The sequence below is a fragment of the Tiliqua scincoides genome, chromosome 2 (genome assembly GCF_035046505.1).
Source record: "Tiliqua scincoides isolate rTilSci1 chromosome 2, rTilSci1.hap2, whole genome shotgun sequence".
Lineage (NCBI taxonomy): Eukaryota > Metazoa > Chordata > Lepidosauria > Squamata > Scincidae > Tiliqua > Tiliqua scincoides.
This window is the reverse complement of record NC_089822.1, coordinates 184,275,042-184,302,211: the sequence shown is the minus strand read 5'-3', so window position 1 is coordinate 184,302,211 and position 27,170 is coordinate 184,275,042. Positions and strand designations below refer to the sequence as shown.

The following is a 27,170-nucleotide window of genomic DNA, read 5'->3' as shown; positions in this document are numbered from 1 at the left end:
TACTAGCCTTTTGCAGCTGGGCTCTGTAACATTCTGCCGGCAGAGGGAGGCGATGTGGATGGGCTGGGAGCCACCCCAAGCCCAAAGGAGGAGCCTGATGCAGTTTGAACCCGCCCTTGAAAAGCCAGGTCCAGCGTTTGAGCAGTTTCGGAGGAAGGCTGACTGCAGAGAGAGGATCGGGCGCTGGCAAGCCAGTGAGGCTTTGTCTGGTGTTGCTCAGAAGACAGAGACTGCTCCCCCCCCCTTTTAGTAACTTAGAAGGGCGCATTGACTTCAGTGAAACTATGATCGGCAGGGATCTTCTTCCCTCCTCTTCTTCCTCCTCCTCCTCCTCTGCAATCGAGCCATTGGCTGCCCAGCTGAGCAAAACAGCATGAGAGAAGCAACAAAGGCCTGAAGAGCGGAGCCCCTGCTGAGCAGGCGGGCTCTCTCCCCAATGCTTGCCAGCCAGCCCCGTCCAGGGAGGTAAGAGCCCATCCAAGGGGAACTGTCAGGAAGGTGGCTTAGGGCCCAATCCTGTTCCTACCCAACTTTCCAGCACCGATGCAGCCTTACCACTGGGTTGGGCGCTGCATCCTGCGGTGGGGGAAGTCACTGAAGACTCCACAAGGTAAGGTATCTTTGCAAGGTTAAAGTTACTAAAGGTAACTTTAACCTTGCTTTGGGGCTGCATCGCAGCTGCATCAGCACTGGAAAGTTGGATAGGATCAGGCCCTTAACCCACCACTGTCCACTTCAGGGAGCGGTGGTCATTTGGGAGACACAGACCCAGGCTTTGGAGCTCTTCCCCCTACTTTCTAGGTGCCGTAGCCAAAAGTGGACAACTCTTATTTACTTTTTTAAAACTTAAAGTGCCAGCCAGTCATATGATCCATGTCATGTCATCTGTTTTGTTTCCTGTTGTTTCATTTTACAAAAACGGAAGGAGATCCGTGGTTTGGCTGTCTCTGTTTGGGCTGCTTGCTTTCCTGTCTTGCTTCTCCCTCTTGTGCAAGGCAGCTTTAGATAGATCTAAACAGATAGAACTCAGATAGATCTAAACAGCATTACTCAGGCCCACCTCATACATCACTTGATTTTTATTAAAGTCCTATTTCTCTTTTTCTGGCCTGGAAGCAGATTCATACCTCAAAGTGTGTGTTTTGTAAATTATGAGAAGTGCAACCTATCCTATTTGGAAAAATTGGGCAACAGGACCACATTCATTCTGTGATCAGATTTAAGCCTCCTGGCCTTCTCCTGCCTCCATCTTCCTTCCCTTCCTCTGTTGTTTGCCTTGTTTCTGTCTAGATAGATTTGTAAGCCCTTTGGGGCAGGGTCTTATTCTCTCATTCTGTGCAAAATGCTATGAACATTGATGGCACTGTAGAAACCATAGAATTTAGCAGTGGGAAGTCAAAGGGATAACCTAGCAGTTATTGGGACTTGTGTCTTGTTGGAGTCCAGAATCTGGTGCAAGCTTTCCACAGCTTATGGAACCAGGGCTGGCTCAAGACCTTCTACCACCTGAAGTGGCTTGCCAAGTGCTGTGCATCTGACTTGGTGATTTGCCTCTGCTTCTATGACAGTCTAGCCTACTGTTCCATACTTCTGCTTTGTCCCCCTCCTCCTTTTCTAATCCAGGGAATAGGAGGAGGACCAGGAAAGGGAAGCAGGTGGCCAAAATGAGCCTCCCACCCACCTACTGTTTGAGGTGGCTGCTTCAGTTGGCCTTGTCCATGCAGGTCAGTCCTGCATAGAACACACCAGTTAAGAGAATTGTGTTGGAAGCCAACCCAAATGCATTTCCAAGGGTGGCAGGAAGCTGATAATTCCTGTGGTATTTTGGACTCAGCAGAGGCTGGACAGCTCTTCTTTGACCTTTGACATTCATGAAATAAAAGTTTGAGGGTGGGTGATATGATCATGGGTGTCTGTCAGGGCCTCTAAGAAGAATTTTACCAAGTGGTACAAGTTTCTTTTGGACCCCTTCCCAAAGAAGGAGAGGCAGGGAGGAGCAAAACAAGACAAGTGTGGGCAGAACAAGGGTGGGAGGGGCAAAGCAGGACAGGGGAGAGTGGCAACAGCCAGAAAAGGTTTTGAGTCCGGATCTACTGGGCTTCCCAATGCAGAGACCAGGTCTACCTGCCCATGCAGCATTGACAGTAATATGGAAAAACAAACACACTCCTAAGTCTCTCTAAAATCTTTTACATATAAATAATCATTGCAATAAATCAGCATCATTGTATTTAGGTTCACACTAGAATGGAAAGTGTCCTGTCTGCACTTTTGCAGCATCTGTAGCACCTCAGCTGTGTCCCTGAGCACCTATATGCTCCTTCATGGCAAGAGCTGCTGTAGCAGCCCAGTTTCCACCCAGACTGAACACTGCATTAAGGAGTGTCATGTATGGATTCCTTGGTTCAGCACATACAGTTTCTGGTACTGGCTGCAGCCGCACACCTGGCATCCCATGCAGGTAGTGAGTCCAGGTAAGATAGGAAAATATAAGATCCCAGGAAATTTCTGGGCCCCCTTCTTCGGCTCCTGGGCCCCCTTTTTGACCCTGGGCCCAGGTACAAATTACCCCGTTTACCCTCCTTATGGGCCCTGTGAGTCTGTTGTGATTATGTTCATGTGATAGCTAATATGAGTTGATAGTAGCATTTAATGAGGTAGTTTGAACAATTGACAAGATTTATTTGCATTGAATGTGTCGTGTGAAGGGGAGGTGCTTTCCCCTTCACACATTTAATTTAGAAAACACTGATGTACTGGCACACAGTGCTACATGAATATGTGTATATTGGCCCTGTGTCCAGATGGAATTGCCCTGGGAATTTGAACATAAGAACAGCCCCACTGGATCAGGCCATAGGCCCATCTAGTCCAGCTTCCTGTATCTCACAGCGGCCCACCAAATGCCCCAGAGAGCACACCTGATAACAAGAGACCTGCATCCCGGTGCCCAACCTTGCATCTGACATAGCCTATTTCTAAAATCAGAAGGTTGCACATACACATCATGGCTTGTAACCCGTAATAGATTTTTCCTCCAGAAACTTGTCCCATCCCCTTTTAAAGGCATCCAGGCCAGATGCCGTCACCACATCCTGTGGCAAGGAGTTCCACAGACCAACCACATGCTGAGTAAAGAAATATTTTCTTTTGTCTGTCCAACTCTCCCAACACTCAATTTTAGTGGATGTCCCTTATGGGAATCTGGAAATCTTTCAGATGGTTTCTATAGGGTAGCTTCATAGTTATCATTGAGGAACTTGCTGAAGATTGTAGTTAATCACCAGGGTGTATCTGAGGGGCAGGGTGACCAGATACAATGGAGGACAGAGTGCCTATACTTATATTTGGTCAACCTGTTGAGGGGGAGTGGAGCTCCAGTAATTTTTTTTAACAGCAAAAGTGGTAATGTCAATATAGGAGCACTCAGCTGCTGCCTTTGAAACTTTTTTCTTTCAAGAAACATATTCAAGAAGAACCATCAGGAGGAGATTCAGCAGGAGGCAAACTGAGAAATTTGCCTAGGGACATCTGTTAATTGCCTTTCTCAAGAGCTGCCTGAGAGACAGTATGTAGTTCTTAGTATGTTAAGGCTACATTCCAATGTGAATTTATCTGAGAGTGAGGGCACAATCCTAACCAGGTCTACTCAGAAGTAAGTCCTATTTTGTTCAATGGGGCTTACTCTCCATAAAGTGTGGTTAGTATTTCAACCTAACTCTTATTGAACTCAGTGGTACTCAGTAAGTATGCCTAGCCAAGCACTCTAATATACCTGATTTATCTGGGATATTTTTAAATTTCATTTTTTTTACATTTGTTTTAAGTACCCACTCCAAAAGTTGGGAACGAAATGAGCTAGATTTTTAAACAAAGTCAACTAACTTTTAAAGTAGAAATAAGTGACAAGAGCAGTAAATGCTCTAATGAAGAAATTCAAAGTTGAGGTTGTTTTTGTATATCCATAATGGGGTATAATAGAGGTGTGTGGTTATATTGTGACAATCATCTGCACTTCAGAATTTATGACTACATTACTGTCGCATACACATGCACTTCTTTCAGTAGAGACTAATAGCAGGTCTTGTGTGTGGGCAGAAATGTAGGTGAAGTGGCTTCAGGCTACTCCCTCGAGGGAGAACAGGATGAATTGCTATTTTTATATTCTCTTAAAACCTTTTACCTGCTAGCATCCAGATGGGCAGCCCAATTCAAAGCCTTCTGGCACCCATGGCTCCAGCGGTACCAAAATGGCGACCACCAGATTCAGTGGGCACCAGGCCCATGCCGGGAGTATCCTCGGGATAAGGGAGCATTTGCTTCCTTACCTCAGGTAATGCAGCCATGGTGCCAATGGATCTCCTTGGATCTGCGCCCCATTGCATCCACTCCCTGCCTTCCCCCGCCCCAAAAATATGCACTAGCAGCTGGTGCTGCAGGAGCGCTGACCACACAGTGCTGAGGCTTAGTGTGGACTGGTGCTGGCCCAGTGCAGGGAGCCTCTCTGGATGCTTTACGGCATGTTCTTGACATCCAGCACCAGCACTGAGCAGCAGCACCGGCTCTTTGAGCCCTCAGGATTGGGCTCTGTGTATTTATGGCTCTTTTGACATAGCATTCCACTATTCTCTGAACAGTGTCAAAATAGATCACCCAGGCATTGATTGCTGCTGACAATGAAGGTCACAGTTCAGCCCAAGTTGAACACTTTTGCATCTAATTGACTTGGAAGAGATTTAGGCATGTGCATAACTCCTCCTCCCCCACCCCAAAACCAATGGGACATAAAAGTCATTAACTTTGGCTGGCCAGTGTCCTAAACAGTTGTGGTGGTTGTGGTGATGTTCCAAACTGTTGACTCAAAAGAATAAGGGAGGAGGATCTGGTTGCCTTAGTGACTGGAGGAGTTTTCACAAGTTTCAGCACCCTCTGTTCCTTGCAGCCTCCTGGACCTCTAGTATCGGTAATTATCTGTGACTGTGGTATCTTCCCCCAGTTTCATGTTGTGCTTTTAACCTCTGCATTTCAGTGACCCATGAACTGAGAATTGTTCTCACAGATTAACTGAAAAATAGAAAGGTCGAGATACAATCCAATCGTAATAATGTAGATTTAGAAATGTCATGAGAATATTTCCATAGGTGTGATTGCAGCGTTGTGCAAATGGATACAGGCAGTTCTTACACCAGCCTGTATCTCATCTCATCTCTGACTCTTTCCCTGGAGGGAGGCAAGCTGGGCCTCTCTGCTTTTCTCTTGTGTGTACCTTGTCTCTGATGCTTCCTGATTCAGAATTTGTATGCCGAGGCAGGGTATGACAGGACATATTTTCATCTGTCTTGGTGAGGAACTGCAGAATTCTTGTTCTGAAGGGAATTTTAATATGTGGTGCAACCTAATCTCTCATCGCCATACTAGTTGAAGATTCCTGTGTCAGCAATCTCAATGGTACGGAATAGAGTGCTGTGTTTGCAAAACAAAGTCCCATATGTACACACATTAGAACATCATAAGGAAAGGAACCTAAGAGATGTGATCAGGTGATTGAACACTTTACTTGCGCTTTTGAACACTCGCCCATAGAAAACAACTGCTAGATCAGTCTGAGTGTGACAACCAGTTGCAATGTTGTAGCAATCCCTAGCCTGCTTTATAATAATTTCATTTTTTAATAATAATTTCATTTTTTATTTGCATGGGTGAATGTGCATCCATACAACTTTGTGTCAATCATGTATACATGTTCCTACATTCATCTGGCAATATGCCTTAAAACAACAAAATAGGACTGATGTTTTGGACAATGCACTTGGGCAATCTCTGTTTTGCTATTCATATGACAATTTCAGCATCAAATCATGTTCTTCTGGTAACTGAGACATCTGGAGTTTCAAACTTAATGCAAGTGCTTGCCAAGATACATGTGAAAAGCCATGGCAAATATTGTGTGCAGCACAATGAAACTGATTTACCCTAGACAACTTCAGTGCAGTGGCCCTAGTCCTGCTTCATCTCTTCAGTAGGTTGTAGAAGCATGAAAAATAGGAGGAGAGTCTTTGGGGGAGAGGATAATTTTGTTGGAGATGATAATGTCTGCTTGTTCCAGTTAAAAAAGACAACATTCATACAGGGGAGAGAGGCTGCATACTGACCAAATTATAATCAAATGTTCTTCAAGAGCTGTACATTTCTGAATACATAGCATTGTAATACAAGTAAGAATTGGAGTCCACAGATATCAAACCTTATAGGCCTACTCAGAAGTAGGTTTACTCAGAAGTAAGTTTCACTGGGGTAAGGGAGTGTAAGATTTCAGTCAAAGAAAATTACTTCACTGTACAGTGTTTATTGTATTCATTAAGTGTTGCAATCCCATATGTCCTTGTAATAATTTTGAGAGTTTTATTCAGTAGACTTACCTCATTGTGACACTTTATTATCGTAGTCATAAACTCTGTGCAGTGGAATCGTTCTTGATAATTGGTGATCCTAATTAGTGCAGACAGGTATATTACTTGAAAAGTTGGAAATACTTGGAGCTGGTAGAAATATTTGGAAATGTTGGAACCATAGGCAGAAAAGAACTTTCTTATACAATTTTTTTGGCTTTGTTCTGAATGGTTAAATGACTGTTTTTGTGCTTAAAATGATGATAAACGCATGTGTGCCTCAAATTATGTAACTTTATCAAGGTTATGGAGAGAGTGTTATTTATTATGGGCACCATCCAAAGTTGCCTATGCCAGATTAAAATGTGAACACATCTAGTACAATTGTTTTGGTTATGCTTCTGAGGAGGGCCAACCCAAGCCCTCCTGATGCCTGCAGATTCTGTTCTTGCTTTTCCTGGTGATGGTGCATCTACTCCACCCCCTTCCTGGATAGATGGGGAAAAATTACAGCCTGGGCAGAAAACAAAGTGTGAAAGAGAAGAGAATGGTGAACAGTCATTCCCAAACTATGAGGTGTGGTTTCAAAAAGCTGCAAGGTACTCACAGGGGCATCACTGGATGTCCTTGGCGTTCTCTTCCTGGGTGCCACCATCTTGAATCTTGCACTATTCTCATGGGCAGGGTGGGCAAACTTTCAACTTTAGGGATCCTGGACCTTTAACAATTGTGTAGAGAAGAATTTCAGCAGGTGCGGCTTGTCATCTGCGAGATGACAAACTGCATTTGCTGAAATTCCCTCTTCTATACAATTGTTGAAGGTTCAGGATCCCTACAGTTGAAAGTTTCATGAGAATATTATGAGAATAGCATGAGATCCAAGATGGTGGTGCCCAGGAAGAGCATGCAGTGAGAAAAGGGAGCTGTGACTCCGGTAAGTTTGAGAACGGCTGAGCCAGAGCATTGGAAATGTCTATTTTCCAATCCAGGGAATGGGGGGGGGGGGCGAGAAGGAAAAACAGTGGAAATAGGCGGGTGAACTGCCAATCTGCTGCCTGGGGCAACCACCTCAGTTGGTTTCATTGATGGCTGACCTCCATGGCCTCGTACTTCTGAAGGATTGTTGCCATTTTACAAGGCAAAGCTTGTAGTAATTCCAGAACATACAAAACCAGTTGCCCAGAGACCATGGTAGGACACATTGTGCCACAGGCAATGATGGTCCTCTAATACTTCCTTGAATTCTGAACAGCCATTGTTGAAACCCAACCTTAAAACTCTGCTTACGTTGCTAATTCCACAGTGATGAACTTGCAAAGGTGTTTGATAAGAAACAAAGTTGGGTGACAGAGGATGACTCATACTATAAATGTTTAGGATAGGGTGAAAGGCTGTGAGAGACTCCATGGAATTCTACAGTGATAGAAACTTGGAAATGTGTGCTACTTTGACCTCTCTAGGGCTGCGTAGAATGCAGAATAATATAAGCTGCTAGGGTTTAGGAAATGGAATAGTGTAAGCTACTAGGGCTTAGAAAAAGAGAAGGATTTTAGATGTGTGAATACTCACAAACCCTCTAGTATTTAAAATGTTGAGATTGTTACTGTTATCAAAGATTGTTACAGGATCAAAGTCCTGCATAACTGAATGGCCCAGACTTATGGCTGGCCAATCGGGTAATGGATCAAAATCCTACCATCCAATTGGCCCTCTAGTTAATGTTTCAATTGCACCAATCATAGGGAGTCTGGGTGGAGCTAAAGGGTATAAAAGCCAGAGGTGTTTGCCTTGTGTCAGATTCATTGCTAGGTTCTGTTCTGAAGATGGAATAAACGTACTGAGCTGTTATCACTATGCCTTCCTTTATTTGTATGGACTCACTATATAACACTGGCGACGGAGGTGGGATCCTATTCCTCCATGCTGAACAATGCTAGAACGAAGAGCTGATTCGCTTCGAGCTGATTCATCACCGGGGAATTGTCACTACAGATGAAGAAAGAAGGACCTGCTTCCATAAGCCTGCTGAGCTGTCACGATGACCAGCCGAGGTCACATCGAGGAATTCGATCCAGCGTCCCCAGAGCTATGGGACACTTATGCAGAACATCTTGAGTTCTTCCTTGAAGCTAACGCAGTCAAAGATGCTGCCCTTAAGCGGGCCACCTTGCTCAGAGTCTGTGGCTCTGCCACTTTTGAAATCGCCCAGAATCTCGTGGCACCAGCAGAATTAGGGGCTACCAGTTATAAGAACATTGTGGCCCTCCTGAAGAATCACTTCTTGCCCCAGCCGTCCCATATTTTACACCGCCATGCCTTCTACAAGCGAGATCAGGCTGCCAGTGAGTCTGTTCCAGCTTACATGTCCATGCTTTGTCATCTTGCACGAAGATGTGAATTCTGAGACCTGGAAGAAATGCTTTTCGACCAGTTCGTATGCCGCCTCCGGGATGAAAGGATTCAGAGGAAGCTCTTTGCGAAGGAAGAGCTGACCTTTCAAGAGGCTGTCAAGGAGGCGCTGGCGTTTGAAAAAGCAGAAGAAGCAGTAAGGGAGCTTCATGCCTCTCGCAGTCCACCCACAACTCGAAAAGCTGAGGCAGTCCACCATGAGGACATGGCCTCATAACGTTTGGAAGAAGGGGAGGTGCTACGAATTAATCGAGTTATGTCGAGACGCAATGATCGCCAGGAACCACAAGCACCTAGACCCGGGGCCTGGCAAGCCTCCAAGGTCTCCAGCCGGGGCCTTTGTGCCAGCTGTGGGGAACCGCATGAACTTTGGAGTTGCCGGTTCCGCGATGTGACTTGTCGGGCCTGCGGAAAGGGGCCATATTGCCCGCGTTTGTTACAGTAAGCCTTCTCGGACTCGGAGCCAGAAAGTTCTTCAGGGGTCTGTCAGCCAGGAAGAGCTCTACACTACTCCAGTACACCCCACCCAGAGTGTCCGTTTGCCAACCAAGGAAAAGGTACATGTGACTGTAGAAATTCAAGGGTCTCCCTGCGTAATGGAAGTGGACTCTGGATCAGCGCTCTCTATAATTTCAACAGAGACTTTTCAGCACCTTTGCCCTAGAAAGGGCCCCAACCTCGAGCTGATTGGACTTTTGCTTACAGATTTTCAGGGCAACCGCATCCCCGTGAAGGGTGTGGGTAAGTTTCAGGTTCATTATAAACACTTTTATGGGCTCCTGGATCTGGTGGTCGTCAAGGGCCATCTCACCAGTCTCCTCGGCCTTGCGTAGTTTGATCCTCTTGGCATCCAGGTATCTGGGATCCAGAGCATCAGCAAATTAGACTTTGATGCTGACAGGATTCATCCTGCTCCAGACAGAACTTTGGAAAGACCACCGACTTCCAAGATAAGAGAGACCATTTGTGGGTTCAGCCCAAGCGACCCAGTCTATGTCTGAAACTATGCAAATGGCCCAGCATGGATTCTAGCTACTGTCATTAGAGTCACCAGTCCTGTCTCATATGAGGTTGCCATCCAGGACAGCCGGACTCTCCTCCGTCATGTGAACCAGATGCACCGCCGCTTGGCTGACTCAGCACCCATCACACCAATTCCTGTCCCTGGTAACCAGCATCAGATCTTGCCACAGTCCGGAGAGGCCATCACTCCTGATGTGTTACCACAGGAACCAGAGACCTCCCTGGACTTATCTGAGCCACCTGATGTCAGTGCACCTATGGGGAATCCCTCTGCCATAGTTGTGCCAACCCCAGAGCGGACTAAGGAACCAGAGGTCCCGATACCAAAGCCTCACTGCACCTTGCGAATGCGGGTACAGCCCCATCACTCTGAGGACTATGTTTGTTAACATTGAACTGTACTTTGGTGGGGAGGGGTGTTATGTATGCAAGTTATGCAGGATCGAAATCCTGCATAACTGATTGGCCCAGACTTACAGCTGGCCAACCGGGTGATGGATCAAAATCCTACCATCTGATTCGCCCTCTAGTTAATGTTTCAATTGCACCAATCTGGGAATCTGGGCAGAGCTAAAGGGCATAAAAGCCAGAGGTGTTTGCCTTGTGTCAAATTCATTGCTAGGTTCTGTTCGGAAGAAGGAATAAACGTATTGAGCTGTTATCACTATGCCTTCCTTTATTCGGATGGACCCACTATATAACAGTTACATATATCCAGATTCTTGTAAATCAAAGAACATTGAAGTAATACTGTATATTAATAATGAATCATCTTTCACAAGTAGTATTAGAGAGTCTTGTGGCACTTCAAAGACTAACAAATTGATTTCAGCAAAAGCTTTCACAGACTTCAGCTCATTTCCATCACATGCATGAAGTGAAATCCCCAGGGGGCAAGTGTGTGTATTATAGACAGACACATACATGGATATAGAGGGGGGAAAAATGAAAGGCGCAAGAGGAAATGAAGTGACGCTGATCTTATAAGAAATGTAAAGGTATGCATGAAAAGCACAGCGACAATTCACAAGTAGTGATAACTACCTCATAACAATGTTAAATCAATTAGCTCTGGAATGTGATAGGAAACCTGTAGTCAGATCTCTCCTGTGAAGGTGCCAAGTCCTGTTATAACTTCTGATTCAGCTTTTCCCCTTTCTCACCTTTTGATGTTTTTCCATTGAAGGAAGTTTGGAATGGGCAGGGAATATTTTGGAGATTAAAGTGTTCCCCAACTGATTTTGAAATATTGCCATTCCTGAGGTCAAATGTAACATCGGCCATTGCATTTTGAGCGTGCAGCTTGATCTTCTTTTTTTTTTTAGGAGTGCTCTATATTTAGGGATACTGTAGTTATATGAAACAGTGGCTTCGCAAGGGGCTCCAGCACTTGGGGCAGTTCAGGGTAATGATGTTCCAGGTACATCAGAGAAGCTTCGGCGTGCTCAAAGTCGCTGCACGAGCATTCGCAAGAACAGGAAGCAGCGACTCGGCAACGCTCAGTGAAGCCACTTCTTCACTCCTTTGAGAAGCAACTGCTTCAAGCTTGGCCCAGTTGCCAAAGAAGGATAGTAAGGAAGGGTGCCTTCCACCACCATCTTGGCTGGATCTTTTGTGGCACCCCTTCTGACCTGGTACCCAGGGTGGACTGTGCCCCCCCCCCGCTTCTGTCACTGATATGAAGCAATGTTGGGTTTACTATCAAACTTTGAAATGTTTTTTCAGTGGGCAAAATTAAAATGTTCTTCCATAACACTGGTTCCCAGTCTGTGGTCTGCAGACCACAAGTGGTCTGTGAGACCCTGAGAACTGGTCTGCAAAGTCTCAGAAAAAAAGATTGCCTTCAGTTGCTTCCTGTTTCTCACTGAGTGAGGACTTCCCCATGGACCACAAGAGAGGGTGGAGAACAGACCAACCGTAGCCAGCTCTGAAGAGTCAACTGTAGCCGGTCCATTCTCTGCCCTCTCTGATGGTCCGTGGGGGAGCACTGGCTTGGGAGACACTGCCCCATGGATCACCAGAGAGAAAGGAGAACAGACTGCTCACAGCCATCAACAAAAGCAGCAACCCACAAATCTTCTCTATAAATAATGAATCTAATAAATCTTCTAGAATTATTGCAAATTTAATTGTATTTTTTGTGTGCAGGGGGGTAGAGGATTGCATGTGATCCACGACAATTCCAATTTTTTCCTCAGTGGACCATGGACTCCTAAAGGTTGGGAACCACTGTTCTATAACAAATGTTGCCAGTATTGGTGGTGGTGGTTTTTAAAACTTTTACCATTTGCTTACAGATCACACATGGCAATTTGGCAAGGTCTGGCCAAAACATCCAGTAGAATGAGAAGGAATGAAGTACTGAAGTAGGCCTAATTGTACCATTTCAAATTACTGTTTCAAATTTCAAATTACCATTTCAAATTCTGTTGAATTGATTGTACCAATTCAAATTTCAAATTACTGCTGAATGGTTTCCATAGAAGAGAAGGTGAATTGTTTCCTCTGGTGAACTGTGGAAATACTACAGAATTACTTTATTCCTGAAACTAGCCAATTAAGATTCAAGATTCACGTTTATTAGGTTGATCAGCACATAAGCCATACACCTATTTATCTAAAATCTTAAAACCAGAGTTTAAAACCACATAGAAACAGAATTTGACTATATCCACAACACACTCTTTGCAAAGACTACTTAACAGTCATTTCAGTCTTAAAGAGTCCAAAAACATAGAAAATGTATGTATCCATTTCTTTAAGAATCGATCTCTCTCTGCTGCATATTTTGGGCATCGGAAAAAGATGTGCACCGGGGTGTCTAACTCAGTTAAGGGACAATCACAATAACGCTGCTCAGGAGGAATCCTTTGAAAACGACCCTTCATTTGTGCCGTAGGTAAAGCATTGCATCGTGCAATCATATAAGCACGCCTCAACTTGGGAACCGCCAGTACATAAAAATAAATGGGTAAAGAAAATTTAGTAGGAAATTTAATTCCAAAATAAGAAGGGGAGCATTTACGCTTAGCCTCCCTTAGAAGGCAATCCCAATCTTGAATTAATAGCTTTTCAACAAGCAGTGAATTACCCAATTAAGGGCCAAATCCTATCCAATTTTCCAGTTCTGGTGCAGCTGTGCCAGTGGGGCATGCACTGCATCCTGTGGTGGGGAGGCAGTCACAGAGACCTCCTCAAAGTATGGGAACATTTGTTCCCTTACCTTTGGGCTGCACTGCGGCTGTACCGTTGCTGGAAATTTGGATAGGATTGGGCCCTTAGAGCCAATAGTGTTCTTCAACAAGGTGGTACACCTTGCCATTTTGCTTGCAGTGCTCGACAGTTTCTAAACAAAGTTTTCCCAGGCAGATGGATCAGAAGAGGTGGACCAATTGATTGGCCAGCTCACTCATCGGATTTGTCCCTGTTATGCAGGACATGTTAAAACTGTAGTTTACGGATCGAAACTTGCTTTTTTTGATTATCTTCGTGCTAAATAATTGATGCAATCAGTGCCAGAACCTAGCATTTCCCAAACTGTGGGTCACAAATCAGTGTGCAGTGGGTCATAACCTGATGCTCAGTGTTCTGCCGCAAAACACTTTTGGGAGCCTCCCGAGACTGCTTCTGGGTTGTACCAGGCCCGCAACCCAATCCATTGACTTCTGCAGGCCCCAGAATGCCTTGTGAAAGCATCTGGAAACAACCCGGTTTGCTTATATACAGAGGGAGATAGTGAGAAAAAGAAATAGGATAGTATCCAGAGTAACTCTTCCATGAATGTGAGTTTCCTCTGAAAACGGAAGGACCATTCCACTCTTGTGAGAGCCGTAGTGCTAATGGATGGATGATGACTGCTACCCATAGGACAACGTGTTCTTTGAGGGCTTACCTCCTTACCGCAAAGATGTGAAAATCTAATATTTCATGTTTTGATTTTTGCCTTGCAAGTAATTCACAAAAATCATGCTTTGATTCATGTTCTTTCCAAGGAAGTTTAATCATGTTTGAAGCACAGTATCTCACATCTGTCTATTTTTTAAAGCAAAATCCTTAATTGTTCTCCTGCACTAAAAAAGATCAGATTTGACCCTCCCTACATGCCATAACAAAAGGACTTGGCTGGCTGTGTTTCCTTGTGCCTTCAGGCCACTATTATAGGCACTGGTTTATGTGTCAGTGCTCCCCATGTGGGTCAAGCTATTTGCTTTGCTGCACATCATGGGTGTGAGTGGGATTTGGGGAAAATAATCCAATAGGCAGGGTGAGCTGCTGAATGCAAACAGCTTGCCATATGGAGGCAGCTATCATGTGAAGTGCCATCTTTTAAGGTTTCAATCCTAATCACATTTACAGGGATTAGATTCATTTGGATATAATGGAACTTGCTTCTAAACGAACCCATCTTGGGTTGTGCTGTAAGTGCCCTCCATTTGGTGAGCTGTTACAAATTCTCCAGCCCTCCCCAGGGTAGGCAAAGAGTCATGAAAAGAGACACTGAGAACAGAGGCAGCATATTTGGAAGTCTTGGAAACCAGAAAGCAAATTCAATTAAATGTGATAATTTTTTTTCCCATCTCACAGATTTAATGTGCTGCCTAAAACAAGACAGTCTGTATTTGGGGTTAGAACCAGCCAGGACTTCAGGTCACTGCAGGAATACTGAGCTGTTGAGATAAGATTTGCTCCCTAGCAGTAGTTTAGGTGTCACAGGTTCCTGTAAGTATGTGCAAATAAGCTTGAGTCTTTAGGCTTATACATTAAAAATGTTTTAACGTGTGTTCTCTACTTTTTCTGTCCATCAGCTACAATCGACAAAATGATGACATTCTCATCAGATGTCAGATTAAGGGAGAGCAGTGAACAGACACCCAGTACGTCCTTCCAGTCTGCCACTGGCAGAGCCAGCCCTTTAAACAAAGCAAGGAATGCTGAGCATGCCGGAGCACTCCTATCGTGTTCTGCACTTCCTGCTTTGTTTCAAGAGCTTGTGCAGAGGAAGGAGCCAGGAGAGAGGGCAGGGAGACCACGTTGCCACACTCTGAGGGTCAAAGTGATCCTGCCCCCTTATTTTGTTCTGTCTTCCACATGGACTTTTTAAAGAAAGCAGGAAAAGCAGAGCACACTGGGAGCACTGGCAGCATGTTCTGCATTTCCTGCTTTGTTTTAAGAACCTGTGCCAAGGAAGGTGCATGGTTTCCTGCAGGTATGCAACTGCGGGAAGGGTGGCACTATGGGCCTGCTTCAAGCAGTTTGTAACTTCAGCTGACCCTGAACTACACTGTCCATTTTATGAAAAAAAAAAAAATTTCTTGTTTCAGGTAGTGATTCCTGTCCAGTAAAGAGGCCTATTTGGTACATGCTATGAAGTGCACAGGGCCTTCGGAGAGCCAGAACCTTGCTTTGGCACTGGAGAATGCTCTAGCAAGAGAGGCAAAGATTTGGAAGGTGCCAGTCTTCCAAGACTTCACATTGAAGGTATTTCAGTTATGAAAGGACTATGAATTCAGAGCCCCTTATATAAGAATTACCACCAACTAAACCTGACTTTCTCAACTCTTTTTTCCCCCCTACGGTCTAGACCAGGGCTTCTCAAACTGTGGCATTATGATGCCCCAGCCTGAGGGCCCTGGCCTCTTTTCCCTTAAGAGGCAGGGGCAGCGAGGAGATAGGGAGGAGGCAGCAACGCGACCCCCAGGATCGTGTTGCTCAGGGGGCTGCAGGGGCTTGGCTGTACTTAGCAGAGCTTCCTGCAGCCTCCCAGGGGTGTGGGAAACCCTGTGTGACCTTCTGCAGGGCTTCCCGAAGCTTCAAAAGTGAAAGTGGAGCAATTACACTCCACTTCTGGTTTAGTGGGGCGCGATTGCTCTGCTTTCACTTTCAAAGCTTTGGGGAGCCCTGCAGAAGATCGCGCAGGGCTTCCCACACCCCCGGGAGGCTGCAGAAGGCTCTGGTAAGTGCAACCAAGCCCCTGCAGTCCCCTGTGCGACGCGATCCTGGGGATTGCGTCACTGCCTTCCTCCTGCTCCCGCAAGGATTTAGAGTGGTTTTCAAACTCCCTGAGAGTTTAAAAACCACTGGTCTAGACTGTTAGGTTAGCTGTAGTGCCAGAGACCAGCTCCATCATATATAGGCTGTGTGTTTGTGTATGTGTGAGCATTTACTAGATTGCAAACACTTCAGTAACATTTATGTAGCAATAAAATCCTTCTCACTGATCAAAAGACTGAGACAGGTAAGAATGACGAACTGTTATCATTTATCTACCCATACCAGTCATCTCTTACTCATTTTGAGGATGAGGGTCTGTTTGCCTTAAAAGCCACTTCCACATAGAAAGTGGATTCCAATGAGCAAAATCCAGATTTTTAAAAAAGAATCATCTCAAGTGTCTTAGCATATGTGTGCCTAAAATATTTGTGGGAATCTAAGAGTTTGAAATATATTTCCAGCCTTGCTCATAATGATGATCTTTAAAAAGATTGTGTTGCTTCTTAAGAACATAAGAACAGCCCCACTGGAATAGGCCATAGGCCCATCTAGTCCAGCTTCCTGTATCTCACAGTGGCCCACCAAATGCCCCAGGGAGCACACCAGATAACAAGAGACCTGCATCCTGGTGCCCTCTCTTGCTTCTGGCATTCTGACATAGCCCATTTCTAAAATCAGGAGGTTGCACATACACATCATGGCTTGTAACCCATATGGAAACTTGTCCTCCAGAAACTTGTCCAATCCCCTTTTAAAGGCATCCAGGCCAGATGCCATCACCACATCCTGTGGCAAGGAGTTCCACAGACCAACCACACACTGAGTAAAGAAATATTTTCTTTTGTCTGTCCTAACTCTCCCAACACTCCATTTTAGTGGATGTCCCCTGGTTCTGATGTTATGTGAGAGTGTAAAGAGCATCTTTCTATCCACTTTATCCTTCCCATGCATAATTTTGTATGTCTCAAAATTATGTCCCCTCAGGCGCCTCTTTTCTAAGCTGAAGAGGCCCAAATGCCATAGCCTTTCCTCATATGGAAGGTGCCCCAGCCGGTAATCATCTTAGTCGCTCTCTTTTGCACCTTTTCCATTTCCACTATGTCTTTTTTGAGATGTGGTGACCAGAACTAGATGCAATACTCCAGGTGTGGCCTTACCATCAATTTGTACAACGGCATTATAATATTAACCGCTTTGTTCTCAATACCTTTTCTAATGATCCCAAGCATAGAATTGGCCTTCTTCACTGCCGCTGCAAACTGGGTTGACACTTTCATCGACCTGTCCACCACCACCCTAAGATCTCTCTCCTGACCTGTCACAGACAGCTCAGAACCCATCAGCCTATATGTGAAGTTTTGATTTTTTGCCCCAATGTGCACTTACACTTGATTACACTTGATTCTTTCATTTTAGGGCACAGACATCTCTCCATGCTATTACGAGAAAGCGGTTTTGTGGGTTGGAGAACTAAGCTCCCTCTTTCAGTTTTGCTCTGAAACATTTGCTTTGGCTATCAGCTTTTTGAACCGGTTGTTGGCTTCAGTAAAGGTAAAGAGCTCTGACCTCTCTCTGGATTTTTATTAACAGTGGGAAGTCAATCATACCCATAAATGTAAGCCCAGGATGTTATGGAGTTAAGAGCATCTCAAAGATGTTAGGCTGGTTTTCACTTAACTTCTTTCTTTTGCTTACACACATTTTAAAGTGGAATGCAGTGAAAATTATATGTGGGTGTCCATCAGACAATGGGCATGACCAGTGGCATAGCTAATGATCATGTAGCCCAGTGCCGAGCTCAAAATGATGCCCCAGAAGTGATGTCACAACTGGAAGTGATGTCATGTCCAGGTGATGTCATGCTTTTAAAAAAGTGAAAATTGGGAGAAAATCTGTCTCCTCTCCCCAGAAACTCACTACCCACTTGCTCTGCCACCTCCCTCCCCACAGCCAGTGGCATAGCTAAGGCATCTATCTGCTCCCTGGGATCAAAGGAAATTTTGTAGCCCCCCCACGACAAAATCAAATTTAATTAAATAAAAATGTGCCCTTTATTAGTTAGAGACACTGTACTTTGGTGAAGAGGAGCAGTTATTCTCCCCCTTGCATACAAGGAGCACCACTTGAAAAAGTGGCTCTTTACCCAGTTAGCATGGGTAACTGTTTTATGATACATAGGAATGAGAGCTGACTCATATTTAACACCTTATTGGTTCCATGCTGTATCATAACAACATCTCATTGACTCTCAGAACAATCAGTCTCATAGGTCAGTTTTGAGTTAAGAAAATCCACTTTTTGTTCCATTAGGCAGTTGTGTTTTCATTTTCTGGTTAATTGGCCATAACATTTGTTAGTATAAAGATATTTCAAAGAGGTTTATTTCATTGCATTCTGCATTAAATTACCTTTCCAATGATATATAACTTGATGGTATTATTCATACAAACCAATTTTTTCACAATTTTGGCCTCTAGTGTTAAGCTCAGCTTGTTGCTCCCCAAATCCTGTTGCCCAGTGCAACTGCTACCCCCTGCACCTCCTTAGCTATGCCATTGGGCATGACAGTAGTTTGAATCTGGTTATGAACATCGGAGAACTAAATGATCATGAGCATCACCCCCCTAAAAATAATACCTATTGCCAATGTGTATATAAATAGAATTTTGCATCCACGTGTAAGTTTAGGCTGAAAACAGCATCACTTTCGTCCAATCATTTTGCTCCCTTGTGAGACCAATTGCATGGCTTCTCTATCAGCATGTGCTGGGCTGAACCACATTCACTACCTTGATTTCAGATGGACAGAAGGGGAATGTATGGTTTTGTATAGCTAGATTCTCCATGGATGCTATTGATTCCACCTGCCTCCATTTCCTAAAACTGAATCATATGTTGTTAAAAAAAAAAAAAAGCAGTAGTTGTTAAACTTGTGTTATTACTTCTTGATAGTACCCATCTTCTTGCACCATTTTTTTAAGAGTACAGCTCCAGAAGTTCCATGTACAAGTCACTGAGATAAACGGCTCTTACAGCTTGCAGTTCTACCTTATTTTCAGTCATTTTCTTCCATTTCAGCGTTGCCTCCATTCATTTCTCTCTTTTTTCCTTCCTCTAGGCACAGCTCAAATACCTTCGATGCATCGCAATAGCTTGCCTGGTTCTGGCAGCAAAAATCAATGAAGAGGATGAGGTATGTGTGTTTGGTTTTAAATGTGGTGAGCTGATAGGGGAAATCAGTTTTATGTTCCAATACAGCGTAAAGGATGTTCACTCTGCTCTTATAAATGTGCATGGCTGAAATGGCTGAGGCTGCTCTGCAAGTCGATATTGCTACATCCTGAGCAAGGAATCCTGCCCTGGTAGATTGCTTGTCAGTTGCAATCCCCTCATAAATGCTTACAACAGTGTTAGCTGTGTAGCATTACACTGCCATTGTTGGCTAAAAGAGTGCTTAGACACAAGTCTAGAAGGATCTTCCTCAGTCTAGCCTTAGTTCTCCTGTGTCATGTATTCACTCTCTCCATTTATCAGCAGCATAACAGCTGTGTAGCTCATTGCTTAGTTGCCTCAAGTGATGATGGTGTTTGCTGATGCAGAAGTATTGACCCACACTGTGATGCCAGCATGATAACCCAGGCAAGCTGACTATGGTAGCGCAATGCAGCTATTGGCAACATGACATTGCTGCCACAGGCATGTTTCAGTGAGTCATTTCAGAATGTAACATTGGATATGTTCAGGCCCAAGTTTTTTGTTTCATGCTTACCTTGAAATGTGGAAGACCTCAGTAAAATTACTCTTCTTTGTACCAAAGGAAATTCATACAGGAGGCAACTTGGTTCTATTAAAGCCTGTGATAATGGTGCTCTGTAATAATGGAGCCACCTTAGATGTTGAATACCAGGCAGGATTTATTTGAAGTCCCTGATAATTGTAACAGAAGTTGGCAGTCCAGAAGGCAATTCTTCATTTATCAGATAATTACACTCACACACACACAACACCAACACTTGAAATTTTGTAGGAATTGGGCTTCTTTTATTATTGTTTTTTCATTTTGATTTTAAAACAGATAATACCATCAGTAAAGAAGCTTGCAGTGCAGAGTGGTTGTAAGTGTTCACCAGCTGAGATTTTGAGAATGGAAAAAATTGTACTGGATAAACTTCACTGGGATCTTTACACAGCAACATCCATGGATTTCTTAAACATTGTAAGCACTACTTTTTTGTTTTTTGAAAAAAAAGTCTGTTCTATATTTCTTTTTTGTACCAAACAAAATTAGAAAACAGCAATTATGCACATGCATTCTCATTTGATTAGCCACACAGCGCACCCATTCTTAGCTATCTCTCTGTCTTTTGAAAAGTAGTATTGCAAAGATCTTGATATCTCATTGGAACAACCCACTATTCAAATCCTTACATCTCATTTACATTTGACTCCCATTTTGAAAGGACAACTAAAATTGACTTTGTAAAAGACTTTCATACTGTACCACTATAGATTTGTTTGCTTAAATACACGCTGCAAAAATATTTCTAACTATCTTCACTCTTAATACTGTACATAAAAAGCTTTCAGAATTGTTGCTACATTTCACAAATAGGGCATCTCAGACCAGCTTTCTTTATCTTTCCCTGCATAAAAACACTTGACCCTCATTTTAGGCAAATTAGATCATTCTGATCTGGCACTTAAGTCACTTTTTATTTGCTAACTGTTTTATAGAAAGAATGAGAACTCCCCTTTCAGAAGTTACCATGTACTATAGTAAGGCAAAAATCATGTGATATGACAATGGAGCTCGGAGCTCATCTCTTTACAGCAAAGGGTGGATTCTTATTCCATCCTACCATAAGGATTGTTCTGGGGAAATGTCCTATCACAACCAGGATAACAAGCAGGGCCTCCTAGAGAAATTTTATCAGGTACAAAATTTTGGGCCCCTTTGCAAAGGGGGGGGGCGCGCTGAAACAGAGCAGGAGAGGGTGGTGATGGGTGAGCAGAATAGGGGCAGGGAGGGGTAAAGCAGGGTGAGGGGAGGGTAGAAACAGCTGGAAAAGTCTTTGGAGCCCAGGTCTACCCACCCATGTGGCATCAGTCCCTAGGATCCCCAGTCATGGTAATGTCCCCAGTATCCCATATGGGCAACAAATCTGAGTAGACAGGAAAATGTCAGATCCCAGGAAATTTCCGGGCCCCCTCCTTTGGCTCTTGGGCCCCCCTTTTTGCGCTGGGCCCGGGTACAAATTACCCCCTTTACCCCCCTCCCTGGCCCAGATAACAAGATTGTTAAATTGGTTTCAAGCATCATCAGTGATTTTTTTCCCTTTTACTCCTATTTGCTGGCTTGAAGTATCACTATTTCATAATTATACAAATGAGAAGTCAGACCTTCTGAATTTACAATTGCAACAATGCAATAATTCAGAATGAGTTACATTCAGTATAAGCTTAATCAACATTTCCATATTTGGCAAATACGACACAGATAGTAACAGTGGGACCAAAAAATAATAAACTTTAGAGATTCTCTGCCATGAATAAGAATTAGTTTGCACTTCTGGTCAATGACATATGAAAACGTACAAAGTTCACTTTTGACCTCAGTGTTGCTTTTAATATAGATATGTGCGGAATATGTGTTTAAATATATATATATATATATTTATAATCGAAATGTTTTCTCTTCTCTCCAGTTCCATGCCATGGTGATATCCAAGTGGCCCCATCTACTAAATGGGCTGCCTCAGAGGAATCCTTCCCGCCATGTTGCATTCTTGACCAAACAGCTACAGCACTGTATGGCATGCCACCAACTACTGCAGTTTAAGGGCTCCACATTGGCTTTGGTGATCATCACCTTGGAGTTGGAGAGGCTGACTCCTGACTGGTTTCCTGTGATTACTGATCTGCTAAAAAAAGCACAGGTAGGAGTCAAAATAGCCTTCACGGCACAAATCTGAGGCCAGTACAAAGATGAGAAGAGAAACCTCACATATAAACCAACATTGCACGTTTTTCAATGTACTTCACAGCAGTGCTTGTATGTCTTTGTTAGGATGCGTGTTCTACTGGATGCAAAAGTCCATGTTAGTTTTAATGGGAGTTAATGTCCTGGTAGAGGGTAGCCATTCAAAGCCCATCATTGGGTTATTATGCAGTATCTTGACCCAGTGAAAAATTTAAGTCACACCTTCGAGGCAATCCAGTATGTACTCCAGATGTTCTCATCTAAGCAAGAGAATTGCTACTATACTGGCTGCTGAAAACTTGCCAAACCTTGGTCTTTAGGCTGTAACATGGAGTTTGTTTAAATGTCAGCTCAGCCCATGATGGCTGTCTCTAATTTCCCAAGGCAAATTTGAAATGAAGACCTAGGAAGGTCAAGAGTGCTTAGATGTGGTGCAAGCCACCCATGCATTCCTCCAGTTGCCACAAAGCTGAAGAGGAAGGATTGAGTAGACCCCAACTGTTCTGGTTGGCAAGATGACAGAACCATTTGGGGGCATATGCCGTGCATTAGTATAGTATAAAACTATAGTAACACAGAGCGCAATCCTACCCTGCACTGGAACAGGCAAGATAGGAGGCTTGTGCTGCATCCAGCACAGGATAGGGGCCAAAAGCAGCTCAGCCAGAGGCAAGGGGAAGCTTTTCCCCTTACCTCTGGGAAAGGCACCATTTCCCCTATGGGTCTCCTTAGACTTGCGCCACCTCTTGAGCTAGCACAAGTCCAAGGAGAGCGGAGAGGCTTGAAGCTGCTCTGTTCTCCCTGGGAACGGGGGTTGGGATCCGGCATAACTGCCAGATCCCAGCCCCACCTCCTGCTCCCTGCCCGTCTGCCCCTAGGGCTGCCCACCGCCTGCCCTCCCACCCCCTCCCCGCCTACCTCAGAGGCCCAAATGAGCCAACGCAAGCCTTGGTGCCTCCGTCAGCACAGAGGCTTGTTCCAGCCTCCATAGGCCAGCGCACCTCTGTACACCAGCCTAGCCGACTCCTGAGGAGGCACAAACATGCCCATGTATAAGGGACTTATGCTGCCCCAAGTCAAGGGCTGGATTGCACCCTTAAACTCCAGCTCCTTGAGCTTCTGTACTAACCCTTGGGAGATAGTGAGATTCTGGCTCCTGTGACATACCATATTTTTCCCTCTTCACAGGAGCTCTGTAACAGCTGATCAATATATCTGTGTAAGAGCAAAATCCAGTAATTTGACAGGAGTTAGTGTGCAACTCCTGTGGTAGCTCAAAGTACACAGGAGGCTGCACTAGTATGATAGAATTTGTTGGTGACCATGTAAAAGGATCAAAGTATACACAGATTCTCCATTTATTATGCAGAGTGGAAACTAGCAATGGTTGGCTGTATTATGTGTATCGCTTGGTGTACACTAGATACTGTCACTAAAATATTTTGCCATCACATGCATGTAACTGCAGATGAGAATACTGATGGTAGCTAGAGGAAAATGGTTGTGTTATATATTGTCTTGCAGATTGACAGCACCCAATTCATCCGCTGTAAAGAGCTTGTTGATCAACAACTTCTGGGCTTCGAACCGTCCAATGCTGTCTATATTTTCAACCCTGCAAGTCAAAACATTCAAACCCACCTGGATGAAAAGTTACCTTGCTGTTATTCCGCAGTGAAGACAGGAATGCGAACTGACCCACAAAATAGAGGAAACTGGCTGGCACCAGCCACTTTCTCACTCCTTCAGTCCAAAATCCATGAAGATGACATGGAGACTGATGAATTCTATGATGGATTCAAGCATCTGTACAATGAAGATGGAATCCCAGATGCTGGACAAACCAGCACTATGGGCAGCAATGATGATCGGAGGCAAGAAGAAAGTAGTGGTTCTTGCCCACCGTTACAGCCTGCACCTCAGATAGACTAGTGCTGTTTCGTAGAGCCAAGGAACTGTCACCAAAAATATTTCTAATATTTCAAAAGGTTAACAGAACTGTAGATAGACTGTTTCGTAGCCTTAAACTCCTCACCCTTTTTAACTGCTTCCTTTAAAAAAAAATCCTGCATGCTTTCTTGTTTTGAAATGGTTAGAATATGAAGCTAACACAGAGATTTGGGCTGTGAGCAGCTGAAAGACAAAACCTCAGGGATCAACATTCCACAGATTTATTACAGATCAAACACAGTTCCAGGACTGAGTGGGCCTTTTCAAAGTTTCTTCTCCTAGAGTCCACACAGCAGGAGGTCTTTATAGTTTGTCTTCACAGACACCAGCTTTGCTCTCCTGCAAAAACTGAATTACTGTGCTTGACTAATTAGCTATGGATGAATTTTGAAGATTAGTTGAACACATGGGTGAGGTTAAAGAGATTAATTAGGCTCCTGCCAATAATTTCAGGTGCAAGTGTAGGTCTAATATTTAACACTCATTTAAACATTCACCAGATGGCAATCAAATGGATCACTACCTGGCTGGCATCCCAATCCTGCGCTGCGTGGGGTGCCCCCGCTGGGTGGCACCACGAGGGCTGCCGCCGCATCCAGCACCTCCCGCGCTACCACGGGAGGCACCTCAGGAGTAGGGGACATTCGTTCCCTTCCCCCAGGTAAGGGAGGCAGCCCCGCAATGGGGCTACTCTCTTTAGCAGTGCCCTTTGGGTGCTTGTAAAGTAAAGGCGCTTGTGTAAGGCACGCAGCCTTCATGAGCGCCTAGGATCCTGTGGAGCAGAGCTCTGTGGGTCCTCCCGCCAGCCCCCAGGCACGCCTCTGGCACACACCCCTTCCCCGCATCACCTCTTTCTCTCCGCCCCTCCCTGCATCACGCCGGCCTCCCCCCTCCCCAGAACGCCCTCGTCCCCGCCCTGTTTGCCGTTGCGCAGCTCGGCGGTGGCAGGCACTGCCGAGCTGCGGAACGTGGGCGCCTGCCTTGTGGTGGCTCAGCGCCGGCCAGAGCTGAGTCACCTCAGGTGGGAGCCCAGTGGTAAGCCCCGCAAACGTGCCTTGTGGCATGTTTGTGACTGTGGTCCGCGCCACAGAGGCGCGGTGTGGACCATAGGATTGGGCCCTCAGGCATCTGAACTAAGGAAAGGCTGCAATCCTAACCACACTTTCCTGAGAGTAAGACCCATTGAACAAAATAGGACTTACTTTTGAGTAAATCTGGTTAGGATTGTGCCCTAAGTCATAGTAAGTTGTGCCTTAGGAAGAGTCAAGTTTTAACAAACAGTATTACATTTCTGCAGCCTTGCTCACTCTGAAGTCAAAGGTAATTGGAGTGCATAGCATATTTCAGTATATAACCATACTCTAAACCCATGGCCTTAAAACTTTTGCACTTTCTTCATGTGCTAGCATGGAACGTAGCCGAGCCTACCACCAGTTCCACAATTACTGTATATATAAGCAGAAAATTGCACATGGAAAACAGTGTTATGGATTGGCGACATGCGGTGTCAAGTGTTACCTTTAAAGAAACACACATGCAATAAGAGATGCAGGCAGCATTTAAAAATTATTTAGTTATCAGTTGAAAAATGCAGTCATAGGCACAGATTCCACAAGATGTAAGTAATATTTTTTGTTCACATCATCACTAGTGCAAAATCCAAGTCATGTGACTCTTTAATTTCCACCTACCCCAGCTGAAAGTTCCAATTCAAGTGTGAGTAAATGGTACAACAACCAGAATCACTGATACAGCAACACACACGCACCCCAGCATCCCATTTTTAGATTGTTTAATGAAGGCTAAGTCTGGCAGGCAAAGCAGAAGCCTCTACAGGGCTCCCTGAGGCTTGGGATACTGAGAAACAGCACATGCAAACCATTTCTGGTTTCGCGTAACAACCATGAGGTGGCTGTTTCCTAATGTTCCACGCCTCAGGGAGCCCTGCAAGGGCTGTGAGGGGCTCCCCACACTTCTTGCAGCAGCCCTAAGTAAGTACAAGCACCCCCTCTTGCCCCCCCCTTAGTGACATGATCCTGTCACACGGGGTCACATGAATGAATTCTGAATAAATAGATACACATAGTTAATCCAAGTCAGTCACAGTAAGGAAGGCCCAAATCCTAACCAACATTTCCACACTGACATAGTTGTGCCAATTAGTGGCGTCACTAGGATTCGTGTCACCCGGTGTGGGAGGCCTGCGTGTCACCCCATGTAGAGGGTGGGGCAACGCCCTAGGTGGGCGTGGTGATGTACCATCACCCCACCCCCACTGGTTTTTTGGCTGTACCTTTTGTTATAACACAGATATTTCAATGTGGTTTGTTTCATTGCATTCTGCATGAAAGTACACATTGATTGATATATAAAATGATGGTATTATTCCTCCAAATTCTGATTTTAGTGATTTTGAAAACTTGTAGAGTCTCACAAACACACACCCCCGTGCTCAAACTTTTAGCACTGGGACCCACTTTTTAGAATGACAATCTGTCCAGGACCCATTGGAAGTGATGTCATGGCCAGAAGTGACATCATCAAGCAAATTAAAATAAATAATTATAAATAATTAAATTAAAATAAAAGAAATAATTAAATAAGGGGGAGCCAGTCCTGTTCCACCAAGTGAATGTACTCTGAATTAAGTCCTATTGTGGTCAATGGGGCTTACTCTCAGGAAAGTGTGGGTAGGATTGCAGCCAGTGAGCCCAATCCTATGCATGTCTACTCTGAAGTAAGTCCCAAAGTGGTCAATGGGGCTTACTCTGTAGTCTGCCTGCATAACAACCCCCAAAAAGAATCAGTGAGATTTCCAGCCCTCCCAGTGCCCAGTTTAAATTTCTACTATTTCAGGCATATCAATACAAAGACCCACCTGGCTTTGCAAGTGCAAAACAGAAAACTTCCCCTTACCAGCTCAAACCTCTTTTTTGTTCTTTGGGGGGGGGGGGGGGGGGGAGGCTGCCTTCTGTTGTGCTCCAGCTCCATCGATCAGCACCCTTCTGGTGTCCTCACATTCCCCTTTGCCTGGCCTGACCACCAGCCAAGGCATGTCTGCCTACTCACAAGTAAACACGACTGTGAGGCTGCTTTGCTTTCCATAGGGCTCCATAGACTGGGAGGGAGGCACCTCCTTCTCTGGTGTTTTTGGGGGCTGCACTCATTGGATGAGGACCATTCTGACATCCTTGGAGCCTCTCAGCCTGCCTCGACTAAGGCAAGTCAGCCTACTCACAAGTAAACATGGCCACGTGGCTCCGTTTCGGGCTCAGGCTCACTCCAACTCCCAGTTGGGGGGGGAGCTTCTCAGGTGTTTTTGGGGTGCTGCATTCATTGGATCGGGACCATTCAGGTGTTGTTGGATTCCTCTCAGTCTGCCCTTTCCGAAAGACTATGGCAAGCACGCCTACTCATGAGTAAACGCA

At 44.7% G+C, this 27,170-nt stretch overlaps 1 protein-coding gene across 1 annotated transcript; it reads left to right on the top strand.

Moving 5' to 3' along the window:
* The first annotated feature begins 159 nt into the window (after positions 1–159).
* CCNI2 (cyclin I family member 2) lies at positions 160–26,696 on the top strand. Its single transcript, XM_066617203.1, has 7 exons — positions 160–465; positions 15,143–15,299; positions 17,229–17,363; positions 18,931–19,005; positions 19,888–20,028; positions 21,518–21,748; positions 23,317–26,696. The coding sequence occupies exons 2-7, from the start codon at positions 15,186–15,188 to the stop codon at positions 23,722–23,724; spliced, it is 1,104 nt and encodes a 367-aa protein (XP_066473300.1). The 5' UTR covers positions 160–465; positions 15,143–15,185; the 3' UTR covers positions 23,725–26,696.
* The last annotated feature ends 474 nt before the right edge of the window (positions 26,697–27,170 follow it).

Bases quoted from the DNA above. Each gene is read 5' to 3' on its own strand.
- CCNI2 (XM_066617203.1), top strand. From the start codon at position 15,186: ATGAAGTGCACAGGGCCTTCGGAGAGCCAGAACCTTGCTTTGGCACTG. The intron at 15,300-17,228 runs GTATTTCAGTTA...CTTTCATTTTAG, and splicing joins TCCAAGACTTCACATTGAAG to GGCACAGACATCTCTCCATG. The intron at 17,364-18,930 runs GTAAAGAGCTCT...TCCTTCCTCTAG, and splicing joins GGTTGTTGGCTTCAGTAAAG to GCACAGCTCAAATACCTTCG.